This window comes from Plecotus auritus (genome assembly GCF_963455305.1).
Source record: "Plecotus auritus genome assembly, chromosome: 3".
In the NCBI taxonomy this organism is placed as follows: Eukaryota; Metazoa; Chordata; class Mammalia; order Chiroptera; family Vespertilionidae; genus Plecotus; species Plecotus auritus.
Genome location: NC_137772.1, coordinates 172,825,449 through 172,848,046, shown reverse-complemented (window position 1 = coordinate 172,848,046; position 22,598 = coordinate 172,825,449). Strand labels below are relative to the sequence as shown.

Sequence of the window (22,598 nt, the reverse complement as noted above, 5' to 3'; positions counted from 1 at the left end):
CGTACCCTTTTATGTAATGATGTTTACTTTGAATTTATATTAGTTCACACAAACACTCCATCCATGCTTTTGTTCCAGCCCTCCGGTCCAGTTTAAGAACCCATTGTGGCCTTCGAGTCAAAAAGTTTGCCCACCCCTGGTCTAGTTTAATTTACGTCACAACCCCTTCTCCAGATTCCTGAACGCTTGCAACTGCGGAAAGATTCCAGCACAAACAGTTTAGAGGGAAAATCTAAACTACCACTTTCCACCCCTGTCATGTTCCCAGGACAGGGAAAAAGCACCAACACAAGAAGATTTAGGAGCTTTTAATGCTTAGACTGAAAAATCACAGGCTGGGTTTTTCATAAAGTCATTGGTCCATCTCTGACAGGGCAAGTCTGCCCTCACCCAGGCCACAGATGGAGGCTAAGACTTCTCCCCAAGGCCTTCAAGTGGAGGGGCTTCCCTTGTAGTGCAGTGACTCCCCAAGCGGAGGCAAGAAAAAAAGAGGTCTAATGAGCATCTATGTGCCAGGCACCACACAAGGCACTTTAAGTGTTATCTCAGTTAATCCCCACACCAACCCCATGAGGTAGGGATCCCCACTCTACGGATGAGGATCCCAAGGCTTGGAGAGGTTAATCAACATGCCCGAAGTCAAGTTCACAAGTCTCAAAAGGTCTTCGAGCCTTCCCCACTCTGCCACACTGAATTCTTCCTCTCTTTGATCCAGCCTCAGTCTTCCATAAGTTCATTCTTAATACCCATGCCCCATGCTTTGTCCTACTCCCCATGAGGAAAGGGATCAGCTGAAGGACACTGCTCTATGAGAATGGGTGCGCATCCTGGCAGGATCTTTTCTCTAAAATAGCAAATATGACCTTGGAGGGCACTCAGCTGAACAGAGGCTCTCAAGGCAACAGTGAGGTAAGCAGTTTGCAGGTGTTGTCTCTCTGTGGAGTTAGGTCCCAAAAAGGCAATGCTCAAAGGGGAGAAGGCAGGAATCAGAGAGCAAGTCGTAGTAGTGTCAAAACTGCCTTGGCAGGTCCCAGCAACCAGACAGCCGAGGAGGATCTTCCTGCTCCAGTCCAGGAGGTGTGTGGTCATCTGCTCGCACAAGAAGGACCTGGGGGCCTTGAATGTGTCCCTCTGCCGGGTCCCAGGGGCGCTCATTTCGTTAGCAGCGGCAGTAGCCCCAGCTCATTCAGTCTCTCCTTGGCCACTGGCTCCCAGCCCTTGTTAGCCTGTGGGCTCCGAGGGGAGGGGTGCAGGAGCCCCTCCACCTGGACCTCGGGCATCAGGCCAGCCAGAGCCCGCCGTGCCCGCCGTTCCGCCAGCCGCCCCACTCCCACTACCATTCGCACCCCCAGCAGCTGCACCTGCCGGCGGAGAGCCACGTCACAGAGCCCAAGAAGCTGTTCTCGCTGCTTGGCAGGCAACTCAGCGGGGGTGAGGTTGCGCCCACTGGGAGCCAGGAAGAGCAGAGGACACAAATTGTGGACAAAACAGTGACGGAAGAAAACCTCGGGCTGTCCACAGAGGTTCCGGAAAAAGCCCCAGAACCGGGCACCACTCACCTCTGACTGTGGGCACTCCAGTCCCAGCACTGGCCGCTTAGGGTGTTCTTGAGGAGGGGTCAACACAGAGCCCCCAATTCCCAACCAGTCCCGGACTACACTCACTTCCCCAAAGGGTACCTGTGGAGGAGACAGACATGAGGGTTCCAACTGGAGACCTGACACCTGTTCTCTGGACCAACTGACCCCTTTTCACTCTCCCATGAGGATCTAGCCTGAACACCTCCTCACACACCCTGCCACCTTCACCCAAAGGCCTGAGACAAGAATTCCCGGTCCTGTGGTTTGATCTTTCCCTCTTTCTTCAATTTTTCATTGTGGACTGTGGTCCAGAACCTATTTGTTTGCCTCTACCCCCACCAGCCCTCGGGATCACGTACAGGGAGTTCACGGGGCTATCTGGCCCTTCGTAAGGCGTGATGGGTAGTACTGAGGACAAATGGATGGTCTGAGACAGAAAGGCTGCCAGGGTTAGAGGAGGCACAAGGACAGGGCTGACCACTGCTCTCTGGGTGCCCTCTCAGCCCCAAGCCTCAGGCTGTCATTTCCATCGATCATCATTGACCACCTTTCATCCCCCAGTTGGGGTCAATAAAAGCAATTGAGCCTCCTGCCCTGAAGCCTCTTCCCCTCCCCCACCTGCCAAGCACCCCACCAAGGGGCAGTCACTCATCCTGAGGTCTGAAAGATAAGCAGGCAGGCCCTGAAGCCTGGCTCTGGTCTGAACCTCTCCTCAGCTAAGAAACAGAATGCAGGTTGCCTGAATACGCTGCATCGATTCCATACCCACTCCTGTCTATCAGTCTCTCCTGAGGGCCCAGTAGTCCTGGTCTCTCTCCTGATCCCAACCACATTCTAGGGAGAAGGGAGATCCGGTAAGGTAAGGATGGGGCTGGCGGAAGGAAGGGCTCTCAGAGGCAATTAGTGAACAGCTCACAGAGGAAACGGAACTACCATTAATGTCCTTGGTTAACTACGGGCAGTGAGGCCGGGAGAATGTCTGAGACCCACAGGAGCCGGTGTGTGTATTGGGAAGGGATGGGAGCCCCGCACACGCGCACATCCACAGCTGCACACATACTCCTCCTCCACAGCACATGCAGCCAAGCGTCCACCTTGGAGCTTCCCACTCCACCCACCAGGGACAGCCAAGCCCTTTACCCCAGTCTGGGCCATGCCAAAGGGTCCCGGGTTCATGCCCAGGAAGAGCACTTCCTTGGGGCCCTGGCAGTAGCGGGTCACGTAGCTGCGATGTGGCTCCCACGCATATTCCAGAGGATTGTAGATAATGCCCACAGGCTCAGAAAACTGCAATTGGCTCAGCTCAGCATTGAGCCGAAGTTCCTCCCCCAGGAAGCCCTCAGCCAAGCTTCGAGGGCAGAGCTGAGGCTCCACCAGGGTACCTGCAGGCTCATGAAGGGACCCCGGTCGGCAAGCCGGGGGCACAGCCATGTCACCGTCACCTGGAAAAGAGATGGACAGAGGCCCCTCAGCCCTAGAGTGGGAGGGATTCAGACTGGCCAGGGCTCCACTACCATTTCCTGGACTCGAAAGGGACTATATCAGTCATCCCCCCAACTTCCAGGCAGGACTAAGCTCATCTCAGTTCTTGGTAATGAAAGGACCTCTTCTCTCCCAGCTTCAAGTATCCTTCTCCTTCATTCATCACCTGGTGAGAATAACCCATCCCCCACTCCAAACCTCCTTCCCATCAGGCTAGGTCTTGAGTCACTAGTTCCTAGACCATGGCAAACTATGGTAAGTTTCCAATAAATGTCTACTGGTGGCAAAATTTCAGCACCTTCAATGTCACCCTTAATAAAACAAGCCCAGCCAGGATGAGCTGTGTCCTGGAAACCAATGTGCTGAAGAATGAGATGCAGGTGCAAAGCCATAGCTCAGAGACTAATTACTAAGGGCTAATTACAATAGCTTCCAGGTGGTAAGCAAGTGTTCCGTGCCAGATACACTGCATTGATACTCATAACAACCCCATGAGATGGGTATTATTGCTCCCATGTTACAGGTGAGAAGACTGAGGCTTAGCAAGATCAACCAACTTGCCCAGGGTTATGCAGTTAGTAAGTCATGAACCTGGGATTTGAACCCAAACTATCTGACTCAAGACTGAGCCCTTAATCACCCAAACCATCTTGCCAGATGATTCACTCAGCCACCCTGCTAATTCTACAACTTCCCCAGCCCAGTCCAGCTTCTTGCCCACATTCAAGAATCCTCAGTGGGCCGAAACCGGTTTGGCTCAGTGGATAGAGCATCGGCTTGCAGACTGAAGGTCCCAGGTGCGATTCCGGTCAAGGATATGTATCTTGGTTGTGGGCACATCCCCAGTGGGAGGTATGCAGGAGGCAGCTGATTGATGTTTCTCTCTCATCGATGTTTCTCTCTATCCCTCTCCCTTCCTCTCTGTAAAAAATCAGTAAAATATATTTTTTAAAAAAAAAGAATCCTCAGTGGTAAGTGGGATGACCTACCAGACTCTCTTACAAGCAATGTATCCAAGGTCAGTCTCTGGTTTCCTCATTCAAATACTAAAAATAATAATATTCACTTAATAATATTGATATAAGAGTGATTTCATTTATATGTGTGATCTAAAAAGCAAAATGAACGAACAAGAACAGAAACAGACTATAGACACAGAGAACATTTTGATGGTTGCCAGATGGGAGAAGTGTTGGGGGGATGGGGGAAAAAGTGGAAGGAATTACATACAAATTGGTAGTCATGGTGATGTAAAGTACAGCATAGGGAATATAGTCAATAGTATTGTAATAACTGTATGGTGTCAGATGGGTACTAGATTTATCGGGGTGATCACTTCATAAGTTGTGTAAATGTCTAAACGCTGGGTTGTGCACCTGAAAATAATATATTGTATGTCAACTGTATTTGAAAAATAAAGTTATTTAAAAATAGTATTAATATGCCCAACTGGGCCCTAACGAGTTTGGCTCAGTGGATAGAGCATCAGCCTGCAAACTGAAGGGTCCCAGGTTCGATTCCAGTCAAGGGCATGTACCTTGATTGTGGGCACATCCCCAGTAAGGGGTGTGCAGGAGGCAGCTGATCCATGTTTCTCTCTCATCGGTGTTTCTAACTCTCTATTCCTCTCTGTAAAAAAAAATCAATTAATATATATATTTTTTAAAATACGCCCAGCTGGTGTGGCTCAGTGGTTGAGTGTTGACCTATGAACCAGGAGGTCACAGTTCAATTCCCAGTCCAGGTTGCAGGCTCAACCCCCAGTGGTGGGCGTGCAGAAGGGAGCTGATCAATGATTCTCATTTATATTTCTATCTCTCTTTCCCTCTCTCTGAAATCAATAAAAACATATTTTTTTTAAAATCCTATATAATAAAAGCCTAATATGCTAAGTTCATTCAACCATTCGACTGGTCGCTATGACACGCACTGACCACCGCACTGACCACCAGGGGCAGACACTCCGACCGGTAGGTTAGCTTGCTGCTGGGGTCTCGCCCAGACTGGGCAAGATCCTGGCTGGGAGAGACGGGCCAGATATGCCCTGAAGCCCTCCCACGGTCCCTCCCCAGTCCTGATTGTGCATCAGTGGGGTCCCTTGGCCTGGCCTGAACCTTCTTGCAATCCATGACCCCTCGGGGGATGTCGAGAGCTGGTTTCAGTCCGATCCCTGCAGGCCAGGCTAAGGGACCCCAGCGGTGCACGAATCTGTGCACCAGGCCTCTAGTATAATATAAAAGAATGAGATGTTGCATGTAAAGGGGGAGGGAAAGGGGGAAGAGAAGAAGAGAGGGAAGGAGGGAGAAAGCAGAGGGAGTATTCAAGCAAGCTTTGTAACCTGTAAAGGCCATTCCTTCCAATCTTTCTTCTCACCACTGCCATGCAAACCCAGTATTCCAGCCTGACCATACCACTCACACTTTCAAAATGCCTTTCCTACCCCAATTCTCAAAATTTGCATGTGCCATTTCTACAAACACTCCTTTAAGTCAACTAACATTGTGACTCCCCTACTCTCCATACATCTCAATTATACCCATCCTTTAAGCAGCTCAAACTACCCTTTTAGTAAAGCCCTCCCTCCTCAACACGCTGCATTTGCCACAGCCACCCAACACATGAGGTCTGGCACAGTGCCTGGGAATCTGCATTTGGACAAGCTTCCCCAGGTGTTTCTGATGGTTGGTGAAGGCTGAGAACCACTGTGTGTCATCATGATAAGTAGCTTCTTCATAAATTCATATATACCTCCCCCCTCAATGTACTTGAGATCAGAGGCCAGTCACTGTTCAGTTTCCCTCCATATCTGCAAGGTCTTAGCTCTTATTAAGTAGTCAACAAATACCTGCTCAGCTATGTTCATCCCTGTTTAAACTACCTTCTACCAAGGAGCCGTTCCTGATGGACTCTGCTCCACTTCTACATCCGGACTCACTGAAGGCTCAGCTGCCCACTTGAACTCTGCCCCTTCCCAGGGCTTGCCAGGCTCTGGGGTGTTTCCATCAGGTCTGGACCTCCCATAGGGTAGACCATGGTTCTTTCTCCCTCTCAACCCCTTGCCCAGGTTAGGAACTCAAGAGTAACCCAGATAGGAACTCAAGGTTGACACAACAGCTTGATCTATCAACCTGTTCTCTGACCCCAGCCTGGAGAGAGAGAGAGAGAGAGAGGGGGGAAAAAATCAGGGGCCAAACTTAGAAACTCCTTCTCCAGTCTGATCTCAGAATTCTTTAACTGATCTATCTAGTTGGCTACCCAGGGCCAAGTGACCTCAAGCACATGCTGAGAATGAAGCTGTGGAGGACTCAAATGTCTCAGAGGCTCTTGCTTTGCATCTCCCCAGGTAGCACCACCATTAGTGGGTTGGCTGCTCCAGATGTGGGATATCTCTCAGGCCATAAGTGGGACCTACCTTTGATTTTTAGAGACCTATGCTGGAGGCAGCAAGGCTGGGGGTACACAAAGTGACAAGGGTTCAGTGTTCCAGGGTTTCAAAGCCTGATCTGATAGCAAGAGCCACAGAATAGGTGTCATTTGACTCAAATTCTAGTCCAGGTTTCAACTCTACGAAGTTCTCTCTAGAGAGTCACTTAACTCTATCTATGAAATGAAAATGAGAAATTCCACCTAACCTATCACCAGCAGGTAACTCATTTAGTTTTTTCAATATTTATGAGTCTTTTACATGATAGGTTACAGTCTGTTTCTTGGTGGGGAAGAATTCCCAAATGAAAAGAACGTAGGCCAGGCTCAAAAACCACTGAGATGACAGATAAACAACTCTAATACACTGTGGTTGGAGCTTTAATGTCCCAAACAAAATACTGTAAGAGCCCAAAAGAGGAACTTGGAAGTACTATCTAAAGCAGGAGTGGGCAAACTTTTTGACTCGAGGGCCACAATGGGTTCTTAAACTGGACCAGAGGGCTGGAACAAAAGCATGGATGGAGTGTTTGTGTGAACTAATATAAATTCAAAGTAAAGGAGCGGAGGGGAGAGCAAGAGAACCGGATAGAACAGCCGGATCCGCGGGCCGTAGTTTGCCCAAGGCTGATCTAAAGTCATCAAGAGCCAGAGACTTAAGACACATACTAGTAGATACTTTATAAATGACAGTGTCATGTCACATTAAGTGCAGAGGAAGTGGAGGGTGACCCAGCGATAAGTCTGGACACCTAGGCTTTCTGACACTAAACCAGAAAGTGAAGAAAGAATCGAAGACACTCTCCACTCCCCTGTCTCTATGGGCACCCCAGGAATCCACAGGAACAACCAGCAAATCCTTAAAACTAATAATTATAATAAAAATAATAGAGCATGCGCTCAGAAATACCACTTCATCCTTGCTCCTGGTTCCGAGGGCGTCAGACGACTAAGGCTCCCTAAGAAACCTCCGCGTGCGCCCTACGAGAAAGCCTCGCCCCGCAGGCTTCCAAGGGCTCCGCGCTCCCTGCGCCGGGACGAACCCCAAACAGCGCAAGGGGCCCCAAAACGCAGGCATTCCGACTCCCAGCTTGCTGCCACCCCGAAGCCGCGTGAACCCCGAGCCTGCCCCCGGCGCCCCTGGTTTCTAGCCTCCAACTTCCTCACCTGGCCCAGCTGCCCATTCGGTTTCCGATTCCTTTTCCCCGCCCCCGGCCGCGGAGAACAGTGGGAATCGTAGTCCGCTATGCTTAGGAAAGGAGATTGGCGTAGTCGCGGCCACTTCCGCCGGAAATGCTCAAATCCCCGGAAAGCGTGCGAAATTAGCGCTAAGCGATGCTGGGGGTTGTAGTTTATTCTTTACTTCAGGGGAAAATCGAGAACATTTGAGAAGTGAGGGCCAGGCTTTTTAAGGACCTCGAAGATCCTGGGTTCTAGCCCTAAAGGCATCAACCTTCCATAGCTCATCCACAAACTTTTCCCAAAGGGATTAAGAATCAAGGAGCTTCAACCCTCCCCAACCTCTCAACTCACCTGAGGGTATTAACAATGGTTAAAAACCATTTCTAGCCCTCCTGTCGCCCCAGGTATAAGAGACCTCTCCTTTGCAGGCCTCCTAGGACTGTATATAGAACATCCACAGAGGCACTTCTGTCATCTCCTAACAACTCCTTTTTTAATTTTTTTTTTAATTGATTTCAGAGCGGAAGGGAGAGGGAGACAGAGATATACTAGTAAACATCAATGATGAGCCCTGGCCGGTTTGACTCAGTGGATAGAGCGTGGGCCTGTGGACTGAAGGGTCCCAGGTTTGATTCCGGTCAAGGGCACATGCCCGGATTGTGGGCTCCATCCCCAGTGGGGGCAGTGCAGGAGGCAGCCAATCGATAATTCTCATCATTGATGTTTCTATCTCTCTCTCTCCCTCTCCTGTACTCTCTGAAATCAATACAAATATATTTTTAAAATAACAACATCAATGATGAGAATCATTGATCGGTTGCCTCCTGCACGCCCCCTCCTGGGAATTAAGCCCACAACCCAGGCAAGTGCTCTGACTGGGAATAACACGGTGACCTCCTGGTTCATAGGTGGATGTTCAACCCCTGAGTAACACCAGCCGGGCAAGGCAGCTAACAAGTCTTAATAATGGCTTTGAGTCTCCATGGCTTTACCATTTGACTTCTCTCCCTCCTCTGCACTATTATTTGCCCAGCCTTAAACCTCCCATCATTCCCAACCCTCCCCTTCAAACACTATGTCCAGGACACCACTCCTGACGCATCGCAATCCCATGGCTGCATTCCTGATAGTCCATTCCTTCCCACCTCCCCAACCCAATACCAGTGTGCAAAGCTGTCCCACTCATGGTTTTGTTCTTGTCCTCTGCCTGGGTCTGTTTCTGTTTCATTAGACTGGAACCCCTGAAATCAGTGATCTTCTAGATTCCTCCCACCTCCATCCCTTGCACACAGCAGCACAGCCATGACTGAGATCAGGGAGAAGCAAGGTCTCCCTGCAGGTAGTAAGGAAGGAGACCAATAAACCCAGAGCAGGAAGAAGTGAGAAAACCAGGATGCTACCCCCTTCCCAAGCCTCCCCTGCTAACAGACAAAAAATTAATGGGTGCAGCAAGAGCTTCAGGGAACTATGAGCAGTGACACACTGATATCAAAGGTGAGAAACTACTCTCAACCTTGCAAGACTTTGGAAACTTAATTAATCATCCACCTGGGAAAGTCCATTACTTCCTGAGTTTTCATTTGTGTCAGAATCTCTCCCTCTCTGTGTCTTTGCCTTTCTCTCCCCATATAAATCTATATCTCTAGCCTCTGCTAATCTGTGTGTCTCTGTCTCTCTCTCTGTGTACATCTATTTCCCTGTATCTGCTTCATTCCATTTCTCTGGAATGACTGAAATAAGAGTATCCTGAGCTTCCAGAACTGACACCTCCCTCAGGCTCCTCTATCTCTGTAAATCTATGTATTTGTGTGTTTCTTAACAAAAATTAGTATGAAATGGGAAACAGTGTTTAAGAATTCTAGGACCTTCACCATCCCTTAGACAACCTTCCTGCCCGTCCCACCCCTCTGCCACTTGCTTGCCAAGCACTTCCAGTTTTTCATCATGGAAGCCCCTGCACACTTCAAGTCAGACATTCCGACTTGAGTGAAATGAGTGACAGACAAATGGAGATCCCTAGAACCCCATGCCCAATTTCAACTTCCTGGAAGACTTGGATAACTGTTTCTGTCCCTGTAAGCCCATTCACCCCAAGGATCCCAGAGATAGGGGTCCAGACAAAGGAAGAAATTGAGCTTTGGGAAACCCACAGTGAGTCCCTATAGCTGACTCAAGAGCGACCTGGGACCCTTCTCTGCCTCTAGCCCATGCTACTCCTCCCTACCTAGTGAGTCCCTCTGAGGGAAGATGGGAAGGAGGAGCTCCACACCTCCATGCTTAGAAACAGACACCCATAAACTTTCCAGAGGTAGAGCCTGAGAGATGAACTGGGCTGAGGTGGGGCCCTCACAACCTGTCTTGTTCTTGTCTTAGACTCCTGGCCTCTGGGAAATCTCCAAGTGACTGGCTGCTAGCTTATGGCTAGAGCCTTATGGATAGAAGCAGACTCAGCTGTGGCCTGGACAGAGCCTAGAGAATTGGGTCATTCCTTAGGGGCCAGCCGGTCCTGGGACAGGGCCCTCTGCCACCCATCAGCCTGTTCCTGGGGCCTGAGCGCCGGCGGGAAAGGGTTAACTTCAGGCTTGTTTTCCTTTGGTTTCCTTGGGCTGTCTGGGCTGCGTTGTGCCATGAGCGCCATCTATCGGCCTCTGGAGGTCATAGCTCTGACTCCGATATTTCAGCCCTTCCCCTGCCTCCATGCTCTCAGAGTAGGAAGGGGAAATTGTCTCCCCGCACTGCTTCAGCGCAGAAATAGATATTTGTAGAAGTGAGGGCCATGATTTCCCCTCCCCAAATACCAGGCGTCACCCGTGTCAGCTCCCACCACCTCTGGCCCGGGAAACCCCAAAGGTTTTCGTGTTTGACTTTCAGTGTAGCCATCTCCCCCAAGCTCCACTACCCTGGGCAGTTACCCTCTCTCAGTCAGCCCAATAAACATGGAAAGAGCATTGGAGAGGAGATGTGACATAGCAGAGGCCTTTAAAGGCTGGGCTCTGGACTCAGACTGCCTGGGTTTAAATCCTAGCTTTGCCAATTTGCTAGTGGTGACCTTGGACAATTACTCAACTTCTCTGTGCCTCACTTAACTCAGCTGTGAAATGGGATAATCACTATAATCCATGTCTCCTTTTGTGATAATTAAATGACTTCATTACATAATGTGCTTAGTATGGTGTCCAGCACAGAAGTGATGCTCCATATGGTTAGTTGTTGTTATGACCATGTGCCAGGTCCTCAGGCAGATGCTAGTCTGAGGCCCAAGACCCAGGCCATAGAGCCATGTCAGACACACAGGCACAGAGGACAAGACAGGCAACTCGTCCCTGGCTATTTCTACAAAGACAGTGCCCCACACGGGCTAGGGTTGGGGGCTGGGAGTTCATGACTGCAAGGAAAGTACTTTTAAGGTCTCCAAAATCAGCAGAGATGGGATGACAGAGTCAAAGAAACAAGGAACTTGAGATGAAGATAGAGGAAGGAAAGGTGTTAAGGAACACCATTAACAGGCCTGTAAAAGGACCTAATTTAGGGAAGTGGGGAGAGGTCCCTGAGGTGTGGGATGAAGAAGGGCCACTGCATCCAAGTACAGGCACAAAGTCTCCGGCTTTGATCGGGCTCCGCAAGCTTCCCAAGATATATGTTATCACAGCCTCGTCCCAGCTCTGTGGGGACTTAACCCTCAAAGTATTTCCCCCAACCTGGTGCAGAGGGGACTCACAAATGGAGACAGCTCTCTGGAGGTCCTAAGGCCCCATTCCCACCTCCCTCGTAGAATTAGAAAACCAGGAAAATCAGCTTGTGAATGTGTTCATTTGTTCCTTAACAGTTCAGCCATCCATCTTCCTGTCTCTGTGTCGTCTGCATCTCTGCCTTCATCTACCTTACTGGGAAATGGGTACATAGGATTCTTCTCCAAGCAGAAAGAATGAGGGGGAGAGCAACACTCTCTGTTAAGACAGAAATGCAGAGCTAGTGGGGTCCCTGGTCCACCCTCACCACCCCAACACCCCCAGCTCCAACCCCAAGCCAGCACAGATGAGCTTTATGGATTGATGGCCACTTAACTGGAGGCAGGTGACAGCCTCCAAGTCTCCCCAACTCACATGTTCTCCTCTCCTGGGGCCTGGATGCCTGGGTTCCCAGGAGAGGAGCAGGGACAGGCTGGATGGGCTGATTTGCATCGCTTACTTGGGAAGCAATTATCGGAGGAGCTGTCAGCTCAGTGCAGCTCTCTCCTTGCTAATCGGATTTCACCAGAGCCTGGGGCTGGGGGGGCTGAGTAATTTGGCTTGATGCAGTGGTGGGAGATGTCGGGCCAGGAGGCCAGCCAATCTGTCTGAGTGGTGTTAGAGTTGTCCAGAGCAATTATCCTGAGCGGACCACACAGACATCAGACAGACAGACAGCCAAGGGGTCCCCAAGTCCTGCAGCAGAAGGAAGAACGTTACACATTTGGCAGAGGGGGAGGAGTATCTCCCACAGGTTGAGCCAAATTAAGCAACTGAGAAGTGGAGTCAAGATGGGTCTGGGAGGGGGGCCAAGTAGCCAAGTGGAAAGAAGATCCAAGAATCCCAGCTTCCGGCCAACCCACCATCCAGGCCCTGCCTCGCCCTGCACTCCCAGGCAACCAGCAACAGAACAGGGACTTGACCAAGGATGGTCTCCCTTGCCCCCTGCAGTGCTCCCAGACCACGCTTCTCTGCCCCTGGTTCTGGCCCTGTCATTTGCTTTCTCTGTCCCCTCCTCCCCGCCCACACTGCCTCACTCTATCCCTCCCCAGGTTTTGCAGCAGGCTGCCGACCCCCTCCCTGCCTCTGTCCTCCATCCAGCACCTCTCGGAAGTGTGAGGAGGATGATAACAGCAATAGCTAACCTTTATGAGTGCTCCTTCTCCCTCAGACCGCACCTTAGGTACTTGATATAGATCCTCCCATTTAACCCTCATGCTAACACTATGCACTCTTCTACCCCATTTACTGATGAGTACACTGCTGCTGACCAAACCTCCTGAAGGAGGGACACATCTTTTTTTCCTCTTTATTCCGTTTATTGGGGTGACACTGGTTAACAAAATTATACGGGTTAAGGAGGGACACCTCAGATCTTTGCATTCCGAGCTACTAGGGCAGCCCTGGCATGTGATTAGTGCACAATATGTCTGTTTACTGAATCAAAGATCAAATGAATGATTTACCCTATTCTCTACTTCCAGCTGACCTCCAGGTAACATTCACATCCCTGGCTTGGCCTCTCAACCTTCTCACATCCTGACACACACACACACACCCTTAGCCTCTCAGCTTGACCTCCCTCACACCTCTCCACACACTCTGCTCCAATACATTGGGGTCTCCTGCCTTTGCACAATGGCCCATCTTGCCCCCCTGGCCTGAAACATTCTTCCCTTCTCATCTCTGCCACTGAATACATTCTGCCCACTCCCCAAGGCCCATGTCAAATGCCATTTCTCCTCAGAAACATTCCCTGACCTTCCCTTTGCTTGTGCCTCCTCGGTGGCCCTTGTCCCTAACTGTGAAGTGCCTCACTAACTGCTAAAATGCCTGGTGGCCCCTAAGAGACTGTGTGTTTTAAGAGGTCAGCACTCAGTCTCCTGAGCACAGGCCCTCTGCCTTGTATCTATCAGGTGCTCAATAAATGCCTATTGTATAGACAACATGATATCTGCTCTCTCTTTTTGTTTATCTCATTTGGAGATGCTCCTGTGGTGGGTTGAAGGGAGCAGTGAACCTTCAGGGAAACCTGGAATTGGGTCTGGCACTCACCAGCGGTGTGACTTAGGAAGATCATTCCTCTCTGAACCTTGGGCTGATCTTTTCCTTCTTCACCTGGAAGAGAGGATGCCAAGGCCTGCCTCATAGAATGTGGGACACATCCTTGTCTTACCTGATCTGGACCTGTCTCCCCCCAGCAGTTCAGGCACGGAGCCCAGGAGTCCTGCCACCGAGCTCCCTCACTCTCACTCCGGCATGTCCGTTTCCTGATGCTACCATTCCCGGGGCGGCCTCTCCCTTTCCCGGGGGGCCAGAGCCCCAGCCCCACCTTGCCTCCATTACCCTCTTAAAAAGTCAGACCTTGAGTTCTCACACTGAAAATATTTTTTTTTATTAAATTTATTGCAGTGACATTGGTCAACATGAACATACAGGTTTCAGGTATGGCTTTTTATGTTACAAGAAGAAAATATTAATAATAAAGAAACAAGGCAGTGGGGCACGGAACTGGATGCAAATTGGCCCCAATTCTCAGTCCAAGAAAGAGAATGCCTGAGCTATGGACCCAGAGAAATCCCGTGCTCGTTTGCATGTCATTTGCATTATATTTACATGTGATCAATTTCATGTTCAAATGCACAATCCTCCCTTCCCAGTTTTTCTCCCCCAGGGTCCCCTCAGCTGCTGCCCCATCACTCCCCCAGCCCTGCTTCCCCTAGCCCCAGCCACAACCCTCCTTTCCCTTCTTCCTGCCATGCTCCACAGCGCCCCCCTCCCCTCCTTACTGGCAAGGACCCACTTGCCCAAACCCAAAATAGATTCCTGGGGTCTTACCCCTCGTTCAGGAGGGACATCCTTGCCTGCCCCCTCCCGTCCTGAGCCGGGCAGGCGCAGCAGACAGCAAGCGCGCCTCTCAGCAAATCCCAGCCCCATTCAGCCTTGTGATTAATGGCGCTGCCCTCCCCATGAACCTGCCTTTAATACTGAGGAAGTTATGAAACCGCTATACATCAGCAGCTCCGGCCCCGCTGCCCCCGCCCGCCTCCTCCTCTCCTCCACCCCTCACCCTCCAGCTCCCTCTTCAAAATCTCATTTGGGCTCCTGCCGCCTGGGCCCACCCCTCCTCTGGCCTTTGCTGGGGGAGGGGGTGTCTGCCCCTGCTGCGGTCCCGGTGAGGACCCACATCTCATTTTCTCTTCCTCTCTCCCCCCTGCTCCGCCCTCTCTCCCTCCCGCCCCCCGCCCCCCCACGGCTGCATCTCCGGACCCATTTAGAATTGCTGACATTTTATCTGCATTACATACATCACTCCGTCCCCAGCAGCCATCTCTCATGGATTGTCGGGGGGCGGGGTGGTCCTGAGCTTGGGAAGATGGTGGGGAAACAAGGTGGAGGTGGGGAGACAGCACTTCCTCCACACCCTTTTCCCTTTGGGCCCTCTCCCCAGCCACCTGGGAGGTTGGGCAGGTGGGACCCTAGGGTAGGTGCTGGCAGGAGTTGGTACCCTAGCCTTCTCATGCACATCCCTGCCACCTCACATCAAAAGGCCTTTTCTTGTCATGTTGCCCATCTCCCCCCTTACTCCTTCCCATGAGTCTCCTCCACAGATTATGAAGGTGGTTGCTTAAGCTCTTTTACCTGACCTATTCTAATATTTTCCACACCTCCCTTTTGGGAAGTCCCCCTGAATGTCTAACCAGTGTGCCTCATGCTGCAGTCATTATTTTCTTCTTGCTTTGCCCTTAGAAGATTGAAATGCAGTATTGGCTCTCAAATGAATTAAATCCTTTGTTCCAATGCCTGAGAAATTATAAAAATAGTCACCTGCCCACACTCCTTATCAATATGATAGGAGGCAGAGGGTGGGGCCACCCCAAAAAAGAGGAAATTGAGACCCAGATTCAGGAGGAGGAAAGGCAAGAGCCTGTCTAAGATAAGGAGGGAAAGACCCATGGATACCACAATCCCCATGGGCAGTTTTCTCTCCATAGGGAGATGGCCAAGGCAGAGGGCAGCCACTGATAGAGAGGTCTGGACCAAGAGACAACAAACAGCAGGAGAGGGGAGGGAGCTGGGAGAGAGACGGGCAAACAAAGAGACAAACAAACAAAGAGCTAGACAGACAAAGGGACCATCAGCCGGGGACAGGCAGACAAGTGGGAAGAAACCGACAGAGTGCCACTGGTCTGCGCGTCCCAGGCTGGGCAACATGACAAGGGCCCTGTCTGTCTCCATCAGTCAGGGTCTCTGCTGGAATCTCAGGGGCTGCTTGCTCACTGTGTCTGCATATCCATTTTCCTGGGTGTTTTTGTTCTCCATACCCTGTCCCTTCCCCGTCAATCTCCCTGACTGTCCCATCCCAGCTGCTCTTTCTGTCGCAGGCATCTTTCTGCCCTGCCCTTCATGCTCCCTCTCAGGGAGATTCAGGCTCTTCCTGTGGGCCTCGGGAGGCTACCACAGGAACTGGGCCAGTCCTCCAGGGATGAACAGGAGGGACAAGGGCTCCAGCCCAGGGGACAGCTCCCAAGCCTGCAGAAAGGAAAGGAAAGAGCAGTTGGGACTGTGTCCCCAGGTCTGGTGAGGCTCAGCAAATGAGGCAGGAGGAGCCCCAGCAGGGGAGGTGAAAGGACCCTTTGCCCCACCCTCCTGTGGCTCAACCTCAGACAAAACAGACCTCAAGCAGTGGGTCTAGCAGGGAGTGGCTAATTTACATGTCGTTTGCATCTCGTTTGCATGCCCGATTCCCAGTCAGCCCTTTCCAACTCCAGGCTCTCTCCTAGCTCAGTCTGGCCCCCAGGGAGGTTGGGGTTGGGGGCAGGGACAGAGGGTGGGTAGGAGTGAGGTCGGAGTTTACACACTGCTGGTCATGAGTCTTTCTCCCACACCTCCTGCCAGCACGAGTCACATCCCTGCCCTGCCACAGCCGCCTCATCTCCTGCCCTAAAGCCAGCCCCCAACGCCTCTGTGTGCCAGCTACACACTGTCCTCCAGACATGACTTTCACTGTCCTGTCTCTGACCTTTGTCCCCACTCCTCTCTGTTTAGCTCAACATTACCATAGTTTAAGGCCAGGCACCAAGCCCTCCTCTTCCAGGAAGACTCCCTTGGTCAGACATCCCAGAATGACCATAAAACTACAGTTCTCAATACTGGAAGGCACCCCAAGAAACCACACTGTTTGCCGAAACCGGTTTGGCTCAGTGGTTAGAGCGTCGGTCTGCGGACTGAAGGGTCCCGGGTTCGATTCCGGTCAAGGGCATGTGCCTTGGTTGCGGGCACATCCCCAGTGGGGGGTGTGCAGGAGGCAGCTGATCAACGTTTCTCTCACATCGATGTTTCTAACTCTCTATCCCTCTCCCTTCCTCTCTGTAAAAATCAATAAAAAAATAAAAAAAGAAACCACACTGTTTGTCTTACCCTGTCTTCAGGGAGATGACAACACTATCCCCATTTCGTAGATGAAACAACTGAGGCCCAGGATCACTCAAGTAAGTTTCCCAGGACAGTATAGGCAACAAGACAGAGGAAGTGGGAGCCCAGGGCACTCTTCCCAATGTCGCCGGTCCTACCCTCTCCTTGTCATTCATTTGGCCAAGAGCAATGCGCTGTTCTGGACCCTCTTGTCTGGCCAGTGAGCTAAGCACTAGACACTGTTGTTTAGCTTTTTCTGGATTGGGGTTTTAGTCTCCCACAAGTTCCCTGGGCTCCGGCCACACAGAACTACTGGCAGCTCCTGAATTCTCCTTGCCTTTTCTTAGCAGTATTCATTTGCCCCGGTGGTCCTTCTGACAGGACTGCCTTTCTTCCCACACCATTATGCATGGGGAATACGCCAGCTCGTTCTTCAAAAACCAGCTCAACTCTCACCTCCTCTGGTGAAGTCTTCCCTGATGTCCTCCCAGGCTCCCCGGCACTGTCACACGGCTGCTGACAGCCCAGCCTCCCTCCTTCACCACAAGTCATTCAAGGACAAGAACCATCATGTCCTATTCAGCTGTCTCTCCAAAGTACACATTGTTTAATTGGACCAGATTCCATTACCACCTTCCTTCCCCAACCCGGGTCCGTGGAACAGTGGCATCAACCTACTGGGAAAGTCCAGAAGGAAGAGCAGAAGTTGGGGCAACATGCAAGAGAAGTCCCAGAAGAGAGGCCGGGGGTGCAGGATGTGCACCTCTCGATTTTTTGAGGAATCCCTTTTACCTAGCTTAATGCTGAATGAATGAATGGAGGAAGGTAGAGGAACAGAGGAACGGAATAATGGGGAGAAGCAGAAGAAGGAAGAAAAGAGGTGGGGTGAGGGGCAGAAGGGAGAAAAGTCAGAAGGGCAATGAAGAAAGAGGGAGGGGAGCAAAGAGGAGGGAACCCAAACTTTTGATCTGCAAGCATGTCCAGCAGAGAGCCACGCTTTGGGTCTTAGTATCATTCCTGCCCCCATTTTCCTGTCTGGGAAATGGGCACATCTCCCCTTCTCCAAGAACAAGCGAGACTGGGGAGGGGTGTGGAGGGTGGAAGCACCTGCCCTGCTAAATGCCCGGGGGCCCTTTCACACACGCTGTTTCACACAGCTCACCTGAGAGGTAGGAGTTATTATTCCCACCCTACCGATGTAGAAACTGAGGCAGAGAGGTCTGCCATTTGCCTCCATGAGGTGGGGTCTGACTCCAAAACCCCTCTCTCCCCGCAACCAGGGCCCTCTCAGCATGGAAGACAGCCCAGAAAGAGAGGCAGATGACATTTCACACCCCACTGAGGAAGTCGAGGGGCAGAGAGCAGAGGAGACCAATCACCTGCATACCCGGAGGGGGAGTGTGAAGTTATGGTATCATCTCCCATTCCAGGAAGTGCCCCCCAGCATCAATGTGGTCTTTGCCTAGTAAGTTGATGATGTTCAAACTAAGAATTTAATGACTTAACAGGGGCTCCGAAGAGACATTTAAATGGATGCAGAAACTGCTCTGTCATCTTGTCCTGTCCTTCCCTCTGCCAGTGGTCACCGGCTGGGGAGGGAGTGCTCAGGTATTTGCCTTTGAAAGGCCCCACACAGATCTCTTCCCATCTGAAGCCCAAGGATTCAGCAACATCCACGGTCCTCAGAGGCTTGGAGATGCACTGTGGCCAGGAACTGTGCCCAGCCCTCCTGTCTAAAACCCACGAGGGAAGTATAGGTGGTGGCTGTGGATCACCGAGGACTCTCCCCAACTCACAGAACCAGAGCCCAGATGAACAGGTCACTTCCCTGTGTTCAGCCTCCCTCAGATACCAAGCCCAGCAGTCATGTCCCTCTCTGTCAGGAAGTCCCTCTTAATGTCTAGCTTACATTTTTCCTGCTGCTGCCTATCCAATCCTCAGCTGCGATGGTAGAGCAAAGTCTGAGCTCTAAAGGCCAGGGGATGCCAAAGAAAATAAGTACTTCAGTTCAAGCCTAGGGGAAGGGGGGAGTATTCGTGCAAAAAAAGGAAAAGAAGGAGAAGAGTGGCTCACTCAGCCTGGTCTCTTCCCTCCAGTAGCAATAGAAATGGAGGGTAGACAGCTGGAAGGACTTCCCGACAGAGAAGGGAGATACTTCTGGAATAGGATAGGGATAGGCAAAGGCTGCATCCCCCGCCGGCGGCCTCCCAGCCTGGCAGAGACCCCTCCCTGGCAGCTGCGGGAGGATGGCCAGCACTTCCAGAAAAGCTGGGCGTTCTGGGGCTGCTGGGAATTCTTGCGGCTCCTGCGGAAAGGAGAAAAACCTGGTCCCGGAGCCCCCTTGTGGCCACACGGCGGCAGGACAGGCAGCTCTGCCTCCCGCGGCCCCAGCCGTCAGAGCCCGGCCCAGGGAAGGTAGCCCCTGGTGCCTCACCTTCAGACAGAGGCCCAATCCGCAGCCCAGAGCTCAGCTGACCCCATGGACAGGGTGGGCACAGAGACAAGAAGGGCCTGAAAAGGGGAGGAGCAGTTGGAGTAGACAGCGAAGGCATGGGTGCCAGAGCAGAGACAAGGGGCAAGGCCAGAGGGGCAGGGTGCCCCAGCCCATCCTTCAGCATCAGTGGGGCCCACCGACCCCTCCCCCAGCATCCATGAAGAGGTCAGAGGGCAGGGCGTGGCTGTGTGAAGAGGAGGAACTCGGGAAGGAAGAGGATCCTAAGCCTGGGCCAGGCCGGCTTCCCCCTGGGCCCACAGCATCCTCTCAGGACTGCTCTCTTTGGCTATTTGGAAGTTCTCCCGGGCATCTAGCCTCAATCCTTCCTGCTGGGATTTGGAGAGGATTTCTCCCTGAGATTACTCTGGTTTTTTGCCCCTGTTATAAGCCAAACAAATAATTCTGAAACATGAAGATAAAGAAGGAGAAGCAAACATTGGCAATAGATGAGCGGGAGGGAGCCAGAGGCCAGGGGGAGTCAGATAAGCCAGGTGTCAGTCCGAAAGGTGATGTTCATAGCCCTCTCTCCTCGCCACCTAGGAGGAAGGAGCAGGGACTAGGCACTCCCCTTGGAGGAGGGACACGGGCAGGTGACTGGGAGGACTTCCCCTACAAGGGTTGAGGAGGCCATTCTCTGAAGACACGTTACATTATTAGAAACTGGAGATGACAGGAAGAGAGAGGAAAGGGAGACGGCAGGAGATAAAAAGGGAAGTGTCTTATCCACAAAGAGAAGAGAAGCCAACACAGAGAGAGTGGGGGGAAAGCCATCGACCGGAATGGGGGGGGGGCATCTGTAATAGAAAAGATCATTCCACATAACAGCTCTGGGCGTCAGTGTCCCTCCCACGATGGAGGAACAGTGCCCGTCTGGGGTCTAAATGAATGCAGCTCAGTGCCTGGCACTGTTGAAAGTCAAGCACAGTGGCTTCCTCCCAATAGCAGTGAACAAGGAATTGGAGTAGGAGGCAGGAGGGACCCTAGGAGACCCCCCCCCCCCCGGTCTTCCAGCACCACCACCCATCACCTGGCTGTCCTTCAGAACCACAGAGGCCTAAAGAAATGCAGCTAGGTCCTGACCCCGGAGCTCCGGGATCAGAGGGGCCCAGGAAGCTGACTCAAGCCCCTAAGTGATTCTGGGTCAGCACCTGCGAACTGCTGACTTAGCTTCATGCTGTCATTTTCCAGGGGAGGGAAATTAGGCCCAGAAAAGCTGAGCCACCTGCCCAGGTCTCCATCTGCACACCACCCCGCCCCCGCACCCCTCCCCCATGTGCAAGCAGGGAGGACTTCTCACTTCTGCATGTCTCCTCAGCACCCAACTCCAGGAAAAGTCTTCCCGGCCTCACCTCCTGGTTGGTTCTGATGTGGCTGAGGCCTCCCTCCCATTCTCTGGCCCATGTAAGGACCCTCCTCCTTCTTCACCAGGACCTGAGTTGGGCCTAAGCATCGGATGTCCGTCCCAGACCCGAACTTATGGGAAGTGTGCAATAGGCATTTGTAGAATGAGTGGCTCCAGGGGGGCAGGGACTTGCCTAGAGTCCCTGGGGAAAGGCAAGGAAGAGGGCCGTTTGCTCCTGTTCCCTCCAGTGTGAGTCCTGTAGAGAGCTGGGACCCAGAAGCCTTGGCCCCAGTCCTTCCCCTGCCCACCCGAAGGGCTTCCTTGGTGAGCTGCTGGTTTACTCATTTCCCAGGTAAGCACGTGAGGTCAGCAGACTCCTTGGGAGGTAGGGCCATGTCAGTGGCATGAAAAGACCAAAGGTCATAGGTGCTCCACTGCACCCCCAGTGGAAGGCCAGGAGAGAGATCACCTTAAATGCTGCTGCTGGATACAGGGTGAGGTTCTGGGGGACTCCAGTCAGCCTGGCTGAGACCCATCTTCCTGCTCTAGGGCCTCCCAGACAGGCAGGCCCCCACTGTCAGCCTTGGGAGGTTTATCCACCCACCCAAAAGCTCTCTGCGGAAGGCCAGAAGGGCCCAGAGCATGGGAAGATCAGACTGAGCGGGAGAAAGGGATTGGAGCTGTCCATGCAAATTGGTCCGTGCCATCCAAAGTCACACCTGTGACTCTGAATGCTGGCAGGCTGGGAACAAGTAGGAGAGAGTCAACCAGATTGGAACAGAGATGGGGTGAGATGCCAGGGCATAAAGAGTAGGGACAGCAAGAAACAAAAAGGGAGGGGAGGAGAGAGAAACCAAGACAGACAGGATGGCGCCAATGCAGGGAGGGTGATGGCTCCCAACAAGGACTGCATCACGCAGCCTCCTATGCGATCCCCAGCCCTCACGGCCCAGGCCTGCCTCCCTGTGGATTCCCAGAGCACCCCAGGCCCTTCAGAACCAGCCTACGGCACCTGCCTGGAAGCCGGGAATATGGGTTCCAGTTTCGTATCTGCCACAAATGTGCTTTGTGATTCTGAGACAGGACCCACCGCCACCAGAGTCTTAGTTTTCCCAGGTGTTAAAAAACAGGGGCACGGCAGGAGGTCCTTAAGACCTTCTGCCCATTCTCCACTCCAAGAGAGCATGAAGCCAAGTGCTTAGAGGTGGTATCAGGCAGTGGTGGGGGTGGAAAGAGCCTGAACTGAGAATCTGGACTCTAGGGATCCTCTTCTTTTACAGATGGGGACACCGCGGCCCCGGAGAAAGCCCTTCATGCCAGCACTGAAGGAGCCATAGACCCTCAGTGTTCGACGTATGATCTGTGCACCAGCAGCATCAGCACCACCGGAAGTAGCTTACGGAAATGCAGTATCTCAGGCCCTGCCAGACCTACTGGACCAGAACCTGCATTTTAACAAGATCCCCGGGGATGTAAAGCTTGAGAGCAGCAAGCCAGATGGCTACGTGTGTGGGTTTTACACAGAGCCTGGCTCCTCTGCTTACTGAGCTTCCACTCCCTCGTCGGCAAAGAGACGACAAAACCCACCTCCCAGGCTATCCTGAGGAGGAGCGCCCATGCGGATAAGAAGTGTTTGGCACAGTGTGTGGCCCGGGGTGAGCACTCAGTAAGCAGTCAGAGTGGCTGCTGGGGTAGAGCCGCACGGTTGTGTGATACACTATGCTTAGTGCTTGGAGCTTCCTCGGGACAGCCTGGTTACCTGCCGGCTGTGTGATCCCGGGCAAGGTCCTTGACCTCTCTGTGCCTCCATTTCCTCATGTGTAGATTAAGAATAGTCAGAGTGCCTTCCTTGTGAGGTTGTTGAAGGATTAAGTCATTAAGTGATCTGATCCATGTGGCAATAACCCTTCTACACATGTTTCTACTGTTGTTATTATGAGAGCCCTGATCTC

At 52.1% G+C, this 22,598-nt stretch overlaps 1 protein-coding gene across 6 annotated transcripts; it reads right to left on the bottom strand.

Moving 5' to 3' along the window:
* Window positions 1-4: 4 nt before the first annotated feature.
* On the bottom strand, window positions 5-7,732 carry SMUG1 (single-strand-selective monofunctional uracil-DNA glycosylase 1). 6 transcript variants are annotated; one of them, XM_080659640.1, is made up of 4 exons: window positions 7,653-7,732; window positions 2,721-3,022; window positions 1,560-1,679; window positions 294-1,226 (listed from the first exon to the last, which is right to left on the bottom strand). In XM_080659640.1, the coding sequence occupies exons 2-4, from the start codon at window positions 3,009-3,011 to the stop codon at window positions 1,152-1,154; spliced, it is 486 nt and encodes a 161-aa protein (XP_080515766.1). In that variant the 5' UTR covers window positions 3,012-3,022; window positions 7,653-7,732; the 3' UTR covers window positions 294-1,151. The 6 variants fall into 6 exon arrangements, with proteins under 6 accessions (XP_080515762.1, XP_080515761.1, XP_080515763.1 ...); XM_080659639.1 differs by having other exon boundaries at window positions 7,396-7,666; XM_080659636.1 differs by having other exon boundaries at window positions 5-1,679.
* Between the last annotated feature and the right edge of the window lie 14,866 nt (window positions 7,733-22,598).

Bases quoted from the DNA above. Each gene is read 5' to 3' on its own strand.
- SMUG1 (XM_080659636.1), bottom strand. From the start codon at position 3,011: ATGGCTGTGCCCCCGGCTTGCCGACCGGGGTCCCTTCATGAGCCTGCA. The intron at 1,680-2,720 runs GTAAAGGGCTTG...TCTCCTCCACAG, and splicing joins TTGGCATGGCCCAGACTGGG to GTACCCTTTGGGGAAGTGAG.